Below are 15,701 nucleotides of genomic sequence, written 5' to 3' on the forward strand. Positions count from 1 at the left end.
CAACAACAACACAGCAACCATTCTTCATACTATTTATATATGACAATGTACCCCCCACCATTCCATGTCTCCTTCCCCACTCCTTCCATACTTCAAAACAAGGATAGCATACTGTTTGATATTGGTGTTCTACCACACCATGCTAGTTATCAACAACTTAATTGCTGGCTAAAAGACTTTTTTTTAAAAAAAATTGTTCCTACATGTCTTTTTTCCTCTGTAGAGAATAACATTTAGTCAAGTTTAGTGTTAGAAGAGATTTAAAGGAACAGGAAAAGGACAAAAAAAACACAACAACAACAACACAGCAACCATTCTTCATACTATTTATATATGACAATGTACCCCCCACCACTCCATGTCTCCTTCCCCACTCCTTCCATACTTCAAAACAAGGATAGCATACTGTTTGATATTGGTGTTCTACCACACCATGCTAGTTATCAACAACTTAATTGCTGGCTAAAAGACTTTTTTTAAAAAAAATTGTTCCTACATGTCTTTTTTCCTCTGTAGAGAATAACATTTAGTCGAGTTTAGTGTTAGAAGAGATTTAATGGAAGCATTTTAAAATAGAGAGAAATGATTGCCTTCTCACACTAATGAATAGTGATGTTTGCTTTGTTCAGCTGAATTGGCAATAATAAACATTAAGAAATATTTAGCTCATTATGTTTTGTTCTGTTTTTATGTCAATATGCACAACAAATATTCTAATATGTTAAGTGAAGAAGTTGATGTTAGTCATGGAGATTATTTCCTACAGAATCTGTGAAAATATAAACACAGTAGGATTAATTGTATTAACCCTGATACAACAGTAGTCACGTTTTTATTTACAACGGAAAAATTGAATTAAATGCAAACAAATATAAAAACAACACAAAATTTCCCAACATTGCAAAATTATTAAAAACCCTCAAAAAAAAATTAAAAAATCAGGAATTAGATGCAAAAAAAAATAATAATAAAAATTAAAATTAAACCCAAGAGATAATTATTTTAATAGATTGTCACTGATGAGTCATGTTTGGTAACAATATATTTTTTGATTTCTAGGATAGTAAGTAAGGCTCTATAAATGAAATAATGGAATAATGATAGGTTCATCCTGTCTAATGATGGCAACATTGATCTGATGCTTCACAAATGATGGGAATGATAAAAATGATTCTCATTGCACACTTCACAAAAGTTAATCCTGATTTCAAAGTTTAAAAAGTATTCAAGTTAAAAATAGAAGACTTGACAAAATGCAAGCTATCTTCATGGACAAATATATCAGTATATCACATAAAGAATTCTCAAGCATCCACTGCTATTACATGACCGCAAACTTCCATTTAATGGTCTGGAAAGAAAAGAAAAAAAAATTATTCATTTTGCGTTATAAGAATTCAAGAAGTTTGACAGAACATGAAATAATATGGATGGTAAATTGAATTAATACATTTACTCTTTTACTTGTTTCAGTTATTTCAGACTGTGGCTATGCTGGAGTACCGCTTTTAGTCAAGCAAATCGGCCCCAGGATTTATTCTTTGTAAGCCTAATACTTATTCTATTGGTCTCTTTTGCCGAACCGCTAAGTTACAGGGCTGTAAACACACCAGCATCGGTTGTCAAGCGATGTTGGGGGGACAAACACATACACACACACACACACATATATATATATATATATATATATATATATACATATATATGATGGGCTTCTTTCAGTTTCTGTCTACCAAATCCACTCAAAAAGCTTTGGTCAGCCTGAAGCTATAAGTAGAAGACACTTGCCCAAGGTGCCACACAGTGTGACTGAACCCGGAACCATGTGGTTGGTAAGCAATCTACTTACCACACAGCCATGATGTTTTTTTAAATTTTTTATCCCACCCCCCACTACATAATAAATAATGTTGGTTTGTTTACATCCTCCATAACTTTGCAGTTCAGCAAAAAGCACCTGATAGAATAAGAACTAAGATCGATTTGCTCGACTAAAGCTGTTCAAGGTGGTGCCACAACAGTCAACCACACATACCGGCCTCCCCTCTCCACACCACCAGTGACGTCGCAACTCATTTCTACAGCTGAGTGAACTGGAGCAACGTGAAATAAAGTGTCTTGCTCAAGAACACAACATGCAGCCCAGTCCGGGATTCGAGCTCACAACCGCATGATTGTAAGCTCAACGCTCTAACCACTGAGCCATGCGCCTTCACACACACATATATATATATTGTTGTGTCGAAGGAGAGTCATTCTGTTTTAATGCCTTATTAAGTAACATACTAACTGGTTCAATTTTCACTCATTTACCTATTTATTTCATTTTCTTTTCTAAAATTTTCGTTGCTTCTTGCAACCTCTTCAATAGTTGTTGATATGTATATATCTACATGTGTGTGTCTTTGCGTCTGTGTTTTTCCATCAGTGCCGTAGTCAGTGCGGTGGGCACATGACAAACACCATCCGATCGTGGCCGTTCGCCAGCCTCATCTAGCACCTGTGTCGGTGGCACATAAGCACACCATCCGAAGACCCGGCAAGACTAGTCAGGCCATAACCCATGGCCCCTACCTGGGACGTAGTCAGTCCACCTGTGCATACCTTCCTTCTTGTGACACTTGTGAAGACCTGTTGAGACAAGTGAAAATCAAAACAAATCAAAATAGATGAACATCAATGGAATTTGTATCTTTGTGGTACCAGTGCCGGTGGCACGTGGCACATAAGAAAACCATCCGAACGTGGCCGTAGCCAGTACCGAATCGACTGGCCTCCGTGCTGTGGGCACGTAACAAGCACCATCCGATCGTGGCCGTTTGCCAGCCTCATCTGGCACCTGTGTCGGTGGCACATAAAAAACACCATCCGAGCGTGGCCGTCTGCCAGCCTCGTCTGGCACCTGTGTCGGTGGCACATAAAAAACACCATCCGAGCGTGGCCGTCTGCCAGCCTCGTCTGGCACCTGTGTCGGTGGCACATAAAAAACACCATCCAAGCGTGGCCGTCTGCCAGCCTCGTCTGGCACCTGTGTCGGTGGCACATAAAAAACACCATCCGAGCGTGGCCGTTTGCCAGCCTCGTCTGGCACCTGTGTCGGTGGCACATAAAATCACCCACTACACTCTCGGAGTGGTTGGCGTTAGGAAGGGCATCCAGCTGTAGAAACACTGCCAGATCTGACTGGACTGGTGCAGCTTTCGGGCTCCCCAGACCCCAGTTGAACCGTCCAACCCATGCTAGCATGGAAAGCGGACGTTAAATGATGATGATGATGATGATGATGATCACCACTCGACAACTGGTGTTGGTATGTCTACATCCCTGTAACTTAGTGGTTCAGTGAAAGAGGCCAATAGAATAACTACCAGGTTTTAAAAAATAAGTCCTGAGGTCAATTTGCTTGACTAAAAAACCCTTCAAGTCAGTGCTCCAGCATGGCCGCAGTCAGATGACTGAAACAAGTAAAAGAATAACAGAATAATAAGTCAAAATACTTTACCTGGTTAACATTCACATCCAATTATGGATCATCTGGAGGTAAAGGAAAACAAAATATTTATGAATAAGGAAATTCTATAGCTATATTTAATATAAAACAAGGACATTAAAAATAGATTTATATTAGGTTGTTCAGAAAATAATGTCCAGTTTTAAAAATAAGCCTCTATTCTTCAAAAACTGAACTTATTCAAAGGTTTAATTATTCAAAATGTGATCCCTGAATTGTTATGCATTTCTCCCATTGATTAACAAGGTCATTTATGCTTCTTCAATAAAAATCCAAAGGTTTTGATGCCAATAAATTCTTGAATTCAGTTTTGACCTCGGTTTTGGAACAGATGGTTTTGTTGCCTTAAAAAAAGTGTCTAGATGCTTCAAAAAGTGGTTGTCAGTGTGTGAAAGATGTGGTAAAGTCTTATATCCAAAGTCTGTGAGCGTTTGCAGGCAGATTTTCTATGACCAGACACCTTTCCTATTCACCAATCCTTACATGTTCCCAAGCAATACACAATAACAAAAGCAGACAGTAGAGCTAGACACAGCCTGTCTTGTTAAACTGTCCAACCCACCCCTGCATGGAGAACAGTTGTTAAATGCTATTATATATATATATATATATATATATATATATATATATCTTTAACATCAGTCGTAGAAAATATAAATTAAAGCCAGAAGATGAAGTGCAATTTTGTTAAAAGAATGTACATTTATAAAGCAATGAAGAATTACTGCCTAAATACTGCCAATAAATTTTTTTAATATACACAAACACACACACTTTGGTGCATTTTTAACACAGTATTTGTTACTAAACACGACATCATTGTAAATACCGTTATTCTATAAATGCTTATGTGTAGTGAAAAATTGAGCCCATCTCAATTATTGTTACCCTTTTGATGCAAACCAAACAAAAGAAGTGTATTATTTGTTTATATATAACATGCAGTTATATAATCAAATATTGTTAAATACAAAATGAAAGTAAAACAAAGCAAGCTAATATGTAGATATTTAATAGCAATGTAATGTTAGTATTACTTATGTTAAAGCAATGGGCATACCTACACAAATGTGCCCCACCAATATTTTTTCCTCATAACTTCCAGAAAAATAGATATTTTTTAATGAAATTTTCTACAAATAAGCTTCAGATGGTGTAGATTCCGATTATATCAGGATTTGTTGAAAAAAAGTTTCTTGGTGGATGAGGAGAGGAGTTTAAGAAAATTCAAGAATCAGATTTGTTATCTCATAACTTTTAGAAAACTGAATATTTTTAAAGAGAATTTTCTAGTGTGTAAATTATATCAGAATTTGATGTGAAAAGAAAATGATGAGCATGCACACATACATACAAACACACAATTTTTTTCCAAATTTCAAGTTTCATGTAAATATTTATGTTGTGTGTCAGAATGTGTGTGTGTGTAAGCCCAACATTTTCTTTTCCTTTCATTTTTTTTCCATTTTAAATTCCAGTATAATCATAATCTACACATTCTAAAAGGTATTTGTATAAAATTTCTTTAAAAAAATATCCATTTTCCTAAAATTGATATATAAACAAATCCACCTCATGTGAATTTTCTGAAACTACACTCCACACTCACATAAAAGATTTTTCACAATAACTTCTGGTATAATTGGAATCTACACCATCTGAAGCATATTTGTAAAAATTTCATTAAAAAATATCGATTTTTCTGAAGGTTATGAGGAAACAAAGTATGTAGGTATGCCAAGCAATGAAATATTAATTCTTCGGCGAAGCATGCAACAATTGAAAATGTAAAATTTAAAGCAGACAGTTATAAGATGAAATATTACAAAGCAGTCATTAACAGAACGTGCATCTAGTATTAACGATCAAAAATGAATAAATGAAGAATATTAGCTGGATAAAAAAAAAAAAAAGAAAAAGACAGTGAAACATAAGTAATAACAGAAGATATTCAAACATGCAATGTTTGCCAATTAAACAAGAAGAAAGAGGAGGATGAAGACATTCTGTCAAATTGTGATGAAAAAATTCAGAGAATGAGGTGTAGTCATGTAGCCAGAAAGAAACGAAGATACAGAACTAGTAACAGAATTAAAGAAGAGTAATCTGAATCCATCTTAGAATTCATGCTTAATCCAGATACTCTATATATTTATTCTTTCACTTGCTTCAAGTCAATTGACTGTGGCCATGCCGGAGCACCGACTTTAGTTGAGCACATCGACCCCAGGACTTATTCTTTGGAAGCCTAGTACTTATTCTATCGGTCTCTTTTGCCAAACCGCTAAGTTATGGGGGACGTAAACACACCAGCATCGGTTGCCAAGCGATGTTGGGGGGGGGGGGGCGGCAAACACAGACACACAAACACATATATATATATACATATGACAGGCTTCTTTCAGTTTCCGTCAAGAACACAACATGCAGCCCGGTCTGGGATTCGAGCTGACAACCTCAAGATCATAAGCTCAATGCTCTAACCACTGAGCCATGTGCCTTCACTATATATATATATATATATATATATATATATATATATATATGCTGAGAGCCCCTTCGGTCATGAATGACCTTGGGATTGCACCTAGGAAGTTACCCTCCCAGGCACAAGTCTGGGCAAGGTTGTTTATGGAAGATAAGCAGTCGCCCATGCATACCGGCCTCCCCTCTCCACGCCACCAGTGTTATCCAAGGAAAAGACAAAGGCCGATATAGCTTGGTACCTGTGACATCACAACTCATTTCTACAGCTGAGTGAACTGGAGCAACATGAAATAAAGTGTCTTGCTCAAGAACACAACACACAGCTCGGTCCGGGATTCGAACTCGCAACCTCGCGATCGTAAGCTCGACGTTCTAACCACTGAGCCATGCGCCTTCACACAATGATAATAATAATCACAATAACACTAACAATAATAAGTGAAAATAACAATAGTAATAGAAAGAAACCCAAAATTAGTAAGAGCGATACATTTGAAGAGATGAACTGAAGGAATACAATAAGCTTGAGAAAAATGTTAGAGTGACAGAAGTAGTGTGGAAAAAATAAGAAGGGTAAGCTAGAGTTAATACACTATTAAGTGGGAAGGATTGTTGATATGCCAAGGCATCAGGGTAAAGGGAATAGGGAATTGAGAATTCGGGAGGAAAAAGCAATCACTGGCTGATAAAAGTATCTGATGATGCTATAAAAGAAAGTATTGTCTGACTAACTGTCTCTCAATGTTCATTCAAGCGTGTATACATGTTAATGGTGAATAGGCATCAGTTTAGGCGAACTAGAGGAGAAAATGAAATTGAGATATTCAGAGCGATCACTGTTAATAATCATTTCAAATTTTGGCACAAGGCCAGCAATTTGGGGGAAGGGGGTTTGTCGATTATATTAACCCCAGTGCTTAATTGGCGCTTATTTTATTGACTCCAAAAGGATGAAAGGCAAAGTTGACCTTAGTGGAATTTGAACTCAGAACATATAGATGGATGAAATGCTGCTAAGCATTTTGCCCAGCATGCTAACTATTCTGCCATGATCACTGTCAATAATAATTGAATTGATCAATGTTAATATTTTCAAAGATAAATCATTGCTGGAGTTCAGCTTCAAAGCGCTTATTTTAAAGCCTGTTACTTTTTCTGTTAGTGCCTTTTTTTCCTTTTCTACTCTAGGCACAAGGCCCGAAATTTTGGGGGAAGGGGCCAGTCGATTAGATTGACCTCAGTTAATTTATCAACCCAAAAGGATAAAAAGCAAAGTTGACCATGGCAGAATTTGAACTCAGAACGTAAAGCCAGATGAAATACTGCTAAGCAATTTCACCCAGCATGTTAACATTTCTGCTAGCTTGCCGCCTTCCGTTAATGCCTTTTGCCAAAGCGCTAGATTTTGGTGATGTAAGCAAACTAAATTTGGTGGTCAAGTGGCGGTGAGGGACAAAAACAAATACAGACTCATGCATAAAGTTTCTGTCTACCAAATGCACTCACAAGCCCTTGGTCATCCAGGGATATAGAATAAGACACTTGTCCAAGCATCCATGCAGTGGGATTGAACTCAAGAATCACAATGTTGGGAAGCAAGCTTCTTAACCACACAGCCATGCTTGTGTCATCCATCAATCAATTAGTTAATAATCAGTCAATTATTGAATCCAAATTATGTATCAGGAACAGTGCAGGTTTTGAAGAATTTCCTGATACTATGAATTTCTTAAGGCAGACTGTTTAACATTCAGTATTATCATCATCATTAGTTTAATGTCCACTTTTCCATGCTTGCATGGGTTAGACAGAATTTCGTTGATGCAAATTTTCTATGGCCAGTTGCCCTTCCTGCACCAACCTTTGCCTGTTTCCAAGCAAAATAATATTTGCCTGTGGCCAGATATGTTTTCCATGAAAGAATGGAAACAAACATCATTTATACAACAGTGATGCTCATTTACAACCATCACATGATGTCAATACAAGGGTAAATGATCATGCATGCATATACATGCACACACAACAGGCTTCTTTCAGTTTCCATCTGCCAAATCTACTCACAATGCTATGGTTGGCTCATTATATATCAAACAAAAAAACAACAAAAAAATTGTCAAGAATTAGTAATTTGACAATTATGCATTCAAAATTAAAGAACATTGAAAAAAATTCAGGTCAAACCAATAAAAATTGAGAAGTTAAATTAATTATTATGCATCTACAACATTATAATTTTAGTTTCAAAATTATCTTTTCTGATAGGTGGAGAGTTTACTGTGGGTGCTATTTGATTCTTTGAATCCCTATTCTTGTTTTACACACACACAGAACAAGTTTAATTTAGGAAAATAGAAATGAATTGAGAAATTGTGAGAGTGGGATAAGGAAACACATAGAGATTTAAAACTTCATATATGTATAAATCAATGGTTCTTAACTGGGGTCCGTATGAAATTTTGGTGTTAAAATTTATGGGCAATGAATTGCTTATAGTTCTACAATACAAAAAAATATAATTTTTTTATACAGTTTCTAATAATATTTAATTATAAAAATTTTTTTTTTATGCACCCTTTTCAAGCCTAGCCAGGCTCATGGGCCTGGTTTTCGTGGCGTATGGGTTCCTCGCTAGCTGGATGGGACACCAGTCCATCGCAGCATTACTCAAGAAACAGGAAGAAAGAGTGAGAGAAAGTTGGGGTGAAAGAGTACAACAGGGGTCGCCACCCCCCTGCTGGATCCTTGTGGAGCTTTTAGGTGTTTTCACTCAATAAACATACACAACGCCCGGTCTGGGAATCGAAACCGTGAGTCTACTGCCCTAACCACTAGGCCATTGTGCCTCCACAATTATAAAAATGCAGTAGGAATTTGTTTTTTATTATATTTTGAATGGCTATGGAGGTCCAGTAGAGTAGAATATGAATCTAAAGGGCCCCTAGACAAGAAATGGTTGAGATCGACTGGTAGAGATGCATATGTACAGTCAGCTTCTTTCAGTTTCCATCTACTAAATCTACTCACAAGGTTTTAATTAACTAGGGGCTATAGTAGAAGACACTTGCCCAACGTACCATGCAGTAGGACTGAATCTAAGGCCACATGGTTTCTAAGCAAGTTTTGTAATCACAAGTTATGTCTGTACCTACATATATTATGAAATACATCATTTCAGCATACTGGAGCATGGAAAAGAGGCATTGCTTCAGAGAAGTGGTTCCCAAACATTTTCAGGCTGCCGCCCCCTTGGTTCTAAGGCCACATTCCTAGCTCCCTCTCCCCCTGCCACTCACCATTACAGACATGGGCCATTTTCTGTAGTAGGTTCAAAACAACAGTATTCCACAAATAAATCTTAACTTAATTAACCCTTTATTTTGTTTTTCTTTTTTACATCCAATGCCCCCATTTTGGTCATCCCATTATCGCCCCATTTTTTTCTTCAACGCCCCCTGGATCTTCCCCCTCCCAGGGGGAGGGAGCAGTACTGCCCACTTTGAGAACCACTGTTTTAGAGGATTCTCAAATGTATTATGAAAAAACATTTCTTTCTACTAAAGGCACAAGACCCAAAATGTTGGGGGCCGGGGTTAGTTGATTATGTTGAGACTGCAGTGCCTGGTTGGTTCCGATTTTATTGGCTCTGGAAGTAGGAAAGCCAAAGCTGACCTGGACGGACTTTGAACTTAGGATGTAAAGCTGGAAGAAATGCAGCCAAACATTTTGTCCAGTATGCTAATGATTCCACTAGATCACTGCCTTTATATGATGATAAAATGAAAGGCACAAGGCTCGAAATTTTTGGGGAGGGGGCCAGTTGATTAGATTGAACCCAATATGCAACTGGTGCTTAATTTATTGACCCCAGAAGGATGTAAAGCAAAGTCAAGCTTGGTGGAATTTGAACTCAGAATGTAAAGACAGATGAAATACTGCGAAGCATTTCTCCCGATGTGCTAACGTTTCTATAAAATGAAAATATAATGACACAACATACATGCTGGTGCCACATAAAGAGCACTGGTAGTACATAAAAAGCACCCAGTACACTCTGTAAAGTGGTTGGCACAAGGAAGGGCATCTAGCTGTAGTAACCAAGCCAAAACAGACTATGGAACCTGGTGTGGCCTACTGGTCTTGCCAGTTCCTGTCAAGCTGTCCAACCCATGCCGGAAAACAGACGTTAAATGATGATGATGGTGATGATGATGATGATGATGCAGTATTTCATGATATCAAAACTAAATATAATTGCAGTGTGGAAGGTGTTTATAAGCCATTTAAGAAACACACAAAATCAATTAGATTCACTTCAACTTTTAAATTTAATTCGCCATAATATTTTCGTCGCTTTGAGACCGCAACCTGTTCACTGACAAAATTCTGTGCTTTTTGTCAGAATTTTGTCAGTGAACAGGTTGTGATCTCAAAGCGACGAAAATATTTTGGCAAATTGAATTTAAATGTTGAAGTGAATCTAATGGTTTTTGTGTGTTTCTTAAATGGCTTATAAACACCTTCCATGCAGCAATTGTTTTTGTTCAAGCACACGATCTCAGATCAGGTCACTTGCTATGCAAGTACATCTCTATAAAACTAAATATAATTTATTACATTTCTATTCCTGCCTATTTAGATGATGATGACGATGACAACAACAACGATGGTTGTTATGAAGATAGTAATGACTAGACCTAACAAATAACTCCACTTACCTAAATCCAAGTTGAATTTTTTAGAGTTTGGGAATTGAATTGAACAGTAATCTCCATCTGAAAGGGACTCTTGAGCATGTGAAACTTGTATTTCCTTCCTTGTTTCATCAAGATTGTGGTATTTTAAATAAGCTGAAAAAAAAAAAGAAAAGAAAAGAAATTAACAAACAAACAAACATGTTTTGAGAACATGCATAACTGCAAGAATGGCTGTGTGGTCAAGAGGTTTCCTTTGCAATCATGTTGCTTTGTGTTCAGTCCCATTGCAGGGCACTTTGGGTAAGTGTTTTCTACAATAACTCCAAGCTGACCAATGCCACTTGCGAGAGAATTTGGTAGATGGAAACTGTGTGGATTCCACACAGATTCCCACAAAGGCGGTGAGCTGGCAGAAACGTTAGTGCGCTGGGCGAAATGCTTAGCGGTATTTCGTCTGCTGTTACGTTCTGAGTTCAAATTCCGTTGAGGTCGACTTTGCCTTTCATCCTTTCGGGGTCGATAAATTAAGTACCAGTTACGCACTGGGGTCGATGTAATCGACTTAATCCGTTTGTCTGTCCTTGTTTATCCCCTCTATGTTTAGCTTCTTGTGGGCAATAAAGAAATAGGAAACTGTGTGGATTCCCTTTATGTGTGTGTGTGTGTGTAGCAAAGATGACATCAGGGGAACTTGCTCAGTATGTAAAGACGGATAAAATACAGCTAAGCATTTTGTCCGGCATGCTAATGATTCTACCAGCTCACAGCTTTTTAATAATAATATTAGTAATAATAATAATAATAATAATAAAGGCACAAGGCCTGAAATTTTAGGGGATGGGACTAGTTGATTACATCGACCCCAGTATTTCACTGGTACTTAATTTATCAAACCCGAAAAGATGAAAGGCCAAGTCAACCTCGGCGGAATTTGAACTCAGAACATAAGGGTGGAGGAAATGCCATTAAGCATTTTGTACAATGTGCTAACAGTTCTGCCAGATCACCATCTAAATAATAATAATAATAATAATAATAATAATAATAATCCTTTCTACTATAGCTACAATACCTGAAGTTTAGGGGAGGGGATAATCGATTACATCGACCCCAGTAACTCAAGTGGTGCTTATCTTATTGACCCCAAAAGAATGAAAGGCAAAGTCAACCTCAACAGAATTTGAACTCAGAATGTAAAGACAGACGAAATGCCACTAAGCATTTTGCCCAGTGTGCTAATGATTCTAATAATAATGATGATGATGATGATGATGATAATAATAATGATTTCTTTTAACAACAGAAACAAATGCTTACTCATACACACATGTAAATTTTCATTCATACACATGCATACACAAACTCATATACATACATCACAAACACATAGTTACAGATATACAAATATATACATATACTTACAAACACACAGATGTATACTCACATACATATAAATACAGAGCTTAAACTCAACACACACACACATTTACATACAGACATACTTATACACAAATACCTACAGACATACACTCACACACACACTTTTTCTCTTTCTCACCACCAACACACATACATATACTCACATACACACACCAACAAACACAGATGTCTACTTAAACATTTGCAGACATATCGTGGCACTCTGTCGGTTACCACGACGAGGGTTCCAGTTGGTCCAATCAACGGAACAGCCTGGTCGTGAAATTAACGTGCAAGTGGCTGAGCACTCCACAGACACATGCACCCTTAATGCAGTTCTTGGGGATATTCAGCGTGACACAGAGTGTGACAAGGCTGGCCCTTTGAAACAGTACAACAGAAACAGGAAGAAAGAATGAGAGAAAGTTGTGGTGAAAGAGTACAGCAGGGTTCACCACCACCCCTGCCAGAGCCTAGTGGAGCTTTGGATGCTTTCGCTCAATAAACACTCACAACACCCGGTCTGGGAATCGAAACTGCGATCCTGAAACTGCAAGTCTGCTGCCCTAACCACTGGGCCATTTCACCTTCACTGCAGATATATATTCATACACAGGTATACATAAATAGATGAATATCTACTTTCACTTTCTCTCTCTCTCTCTCTCTCTGTGTCTCACCCCCACCTCCACCTCATATATAGGCATACGTACATGAAACCATAAAACAAATGTATATTCTCTCTCTCTCTCTTTCACACACACACATACTGATTTCTACTCATACACACACACACACGCACTTCACTAGCCACCATCAATATAATGCTATCAGATGATACAGAAGGTAATGAAACACCCTACCAGGCCGTGTACTTCCTGTTTGATGATTAGAGATGAAATCTATTATATCTCGCTGAATATCACACTGTTCCAATGTTTTACGAACATTTTCATAACACTGGAAAACAAAAACAAAAAAAAAAAATATAATTAAAAAAAACATTGAAAAGTAAAGTAACATTTTAAGACAGTAAACAATTATAAACACCATTACATTTTCTCCCTAGGTGAAGCTTTGGAGTGGTGCTTATACCATTAGTCAATAGTTTGGATTTTAAAATGTCAACACATTAACCAGTGTAGATATTGGCCATCATTGTTGTGTCTTGATTTATACTTCACTATTCTGAAGATATTGAGTTACATCAATCCTTTCTATATTAACCAAAATGAAGTAGCTTGACGAATTTAGTTTTTGAAACCAGTTGAAGACACACAAGATGTCAAAATATCAAAAACTGGATAACAATGGCACTCTTTTAATTTTGACTTATTATTATTATTATTATTATTATTATTATTATTTGGACGGTTCAACTGGCTTCCCAGACCCCAGTTGAACCGTCCAACCCATGCTAGCATGGAAGGCAGACGCTAAATGATGATGATGATGATTATTATTATTATTATTATTATTATTGAGTGAGAGAGCAATGCATGCCATAAACATACGAAGCCCAATACGCTCATGACTACCCATCTGATTAGGGTACACCAGGTACATGCATCACAACCATATATATGCAACATGGTCATCTCATATCAAGATAAGCAGTGGATGACCTTGCAGGTGGGGCCGTTACAATTTTCTTCAGGTTGAGTAGCCCATTCTGCTCAAAAGGTCCTTGAATAATTGTTGTTTAAGGATATTGAATGAAACACCCATGTTTTCAGAGGTGAATTATTCAAACCCCAAAGATTTCCTCTCAGCACATGGCTATGATGCACCCCCACTATTCCTGCTCATAACGAGAGATGCACCTATCATCAGCCACTAACCTTTGTATACCCCTGGTATACACCTACTTGTTTGGACATGAACTCATCGGGAAGCATCTGACCAAGCATATGAAATGTTCAGCTGGTAGACAACATCCATAGCTAACAGTTGCATATTGTCCTTGTCTTTCAGATTGTGAAAGCTTACCATAACGTTTAAGCTAAATACAGTGAAGTTTTAAGACTTCATTTTTTTATGGGCATATATGGGTTAAGGGACATGCTCAACTGGTTATGGTCAAACAACTGACAAGCAAATCTGTAGTATTGAACAGAATATTTGCTGTAGCCCATCTTTTATACCAAGATGAAACATAGTAGAAGACTTTTCCAAATTGCCCTACAGTAAGGCTGGACTTGAGATCACAAGGTTGAGAAACAAGCTTCTTAACCACACAGCCATGTTTGCACTCATACAGAAAATATATTGAGTGGTAAGAAGCTTGTGTGGCTGCGAGCTGGCAGAAACGTTAGCACACTGGGTGAAATACTTAGTGATATTTCGTCTGCTGCTACGTTCTGAGTTCAAATTCTGCTGAGGTCACCTTTTTCCTTTCATCCTTTCAGGGTCAATTAAATAAGTACCACTTATGCACTGGGGTCAATGTAATTGACTTAATCCGTTTGTCCTTGTTTGTCCCCTCTATGTTTAGCCCCTTGTGGGCAATAAAGAAATAAGAAGCTTGCTTCACAACCACATGCATGACACCTTGGGTAAATGTCTTCTACTATAGCCTTGGGCCAACCAAAGCTTTGTGAGTAGATTTGGTAGACGGAAACTGATAAAGAACCTGTGTGTGTATGTGTGTGTGTGTATCACCAATCTTTGACAACCAATGTTGGTATATTTACATGCTTGTAACTGCCCCAGCTTGGCCACAGTCTAAATGACTGAAACAAGTAAAAGATAAACATCATTTAAAGCAGCCTCTACAGTGCAAGTTTAGAAAGAAAGTGTAAACAAAAGCAAACTATAGCAAAAAAGAAGAAAAAACCTGTCCTTGTTTGCTTTGGTTTTCCTTTTGTTTACAATTAATTCCCAGCCTTCCTTGTAGAAGCTCTTCAAGATCACTTTCACTCTGTCACCTAATACTCTGTATAAAACATTCCTGTTGCAACAGTTAAAACTGAACTTTAAATATACACTAACCTCACTAAGTTATTTATATCCTGCCACTTCCAACTACTGTGGGGGTTCCCTGGAAAGGCATTGTTTATTATTTCTTTTTGGATCCACATGAAAAGCATCCAGTCTACACTGTAAAGTGGTTGGCATTTGGAAGGGCATCCAGCAGTAAAAACCATGCCGAAACTGACCTCACCCATGCTGGTGCCATGTAAAAAGCACTCAGCCTACTCTGCTGAGGGCACCCAGCCGTAAAAACCATGCCAAAACAGACATAGAAGTCTGGTGCACTCTTCTGCTGGGACAGCTCCTGGTAAACCATCCAACCCTTGCCAGCATGGAAGGAGGACGCTAAATGATGACGGTGATGATAATTGGACTGGATTGCCTATGTTTAGTCTACTGGAAGACGAAGACCTCAGCTTGTTCTCTCCGCCAACCATGGTCTGATGTGGAGGCCATGAATCTCAGCTTGAAATCATATTGCTTTGATGAACCTACTATACCACACTGGCTCAACATGGCTTGGCAGTGTTGGGCATTTTTTATACTCTTATCCAGGAGTAGCTAAGTCACTTACATTGACCATCTGCTCCAACTCATTTTACTGACCTTAAAAG

At 37.7% G+C, this 15,701-nt stretch overlaps 1 protein-coding gene across 2 annotated transcripts in view; it reads right to left on the reverse strand.

Moving 5' to 3' along the window:
- Positions 1 to 481: 481 nt before the first annotated feature.
- Positions 482 to 15,701, reverse strand: part of LOC115219632 (proline-serine-threonine phosphatase-interacting protein 2) — an 82,126-nt gene continuing 66,906 nt past the window's right edge. The window contains exons 10-14 of one of the 2 annotated variants that reach the window (XR_003882352.2): positions 12,978 to 13,074; positions 10,717 to 10,848; positions 6,731 to 6,795; positions 3,503 to 3,534; positions 482 to 1,351 (exon numbers count right to left, since the gene is read on the reverse strand). Coding sequence is in view for 1 of the 2 variants with exons in the window: in XM_029789782.2 (XP_029645642.1) it covers positions 3,524 to 3,534; positions 10,717 to 10,848; positions 12,978 to 13,074 (240 nt within the window). In the remaining variant the exon portion in view is untranslated. The remainder of the gene's footprint in view (positions 1,352 to 3,502; positions 3,535 to 6,730; positions 6,796 to 10,716; positions 10,849 to 12,977; positions 13,075 to 15,701) is intronic. The other variant, XM_029789782.2, reaches the window with a different exon arrangement.

Source organism: Octopus sinensis, linkage group LG15, assembly GCF_006345805.1.
Source record: "Octopus sinensis linkage group LG15, ASM634580v1, whole genome shotgun sequence".
Classification (NCBI taxonomy): Eukaryota; Metazoa; Mollusca; class Cephalopoda; order Octopoda; family Octopodidae; genus Octopus; species Octopus sinensis.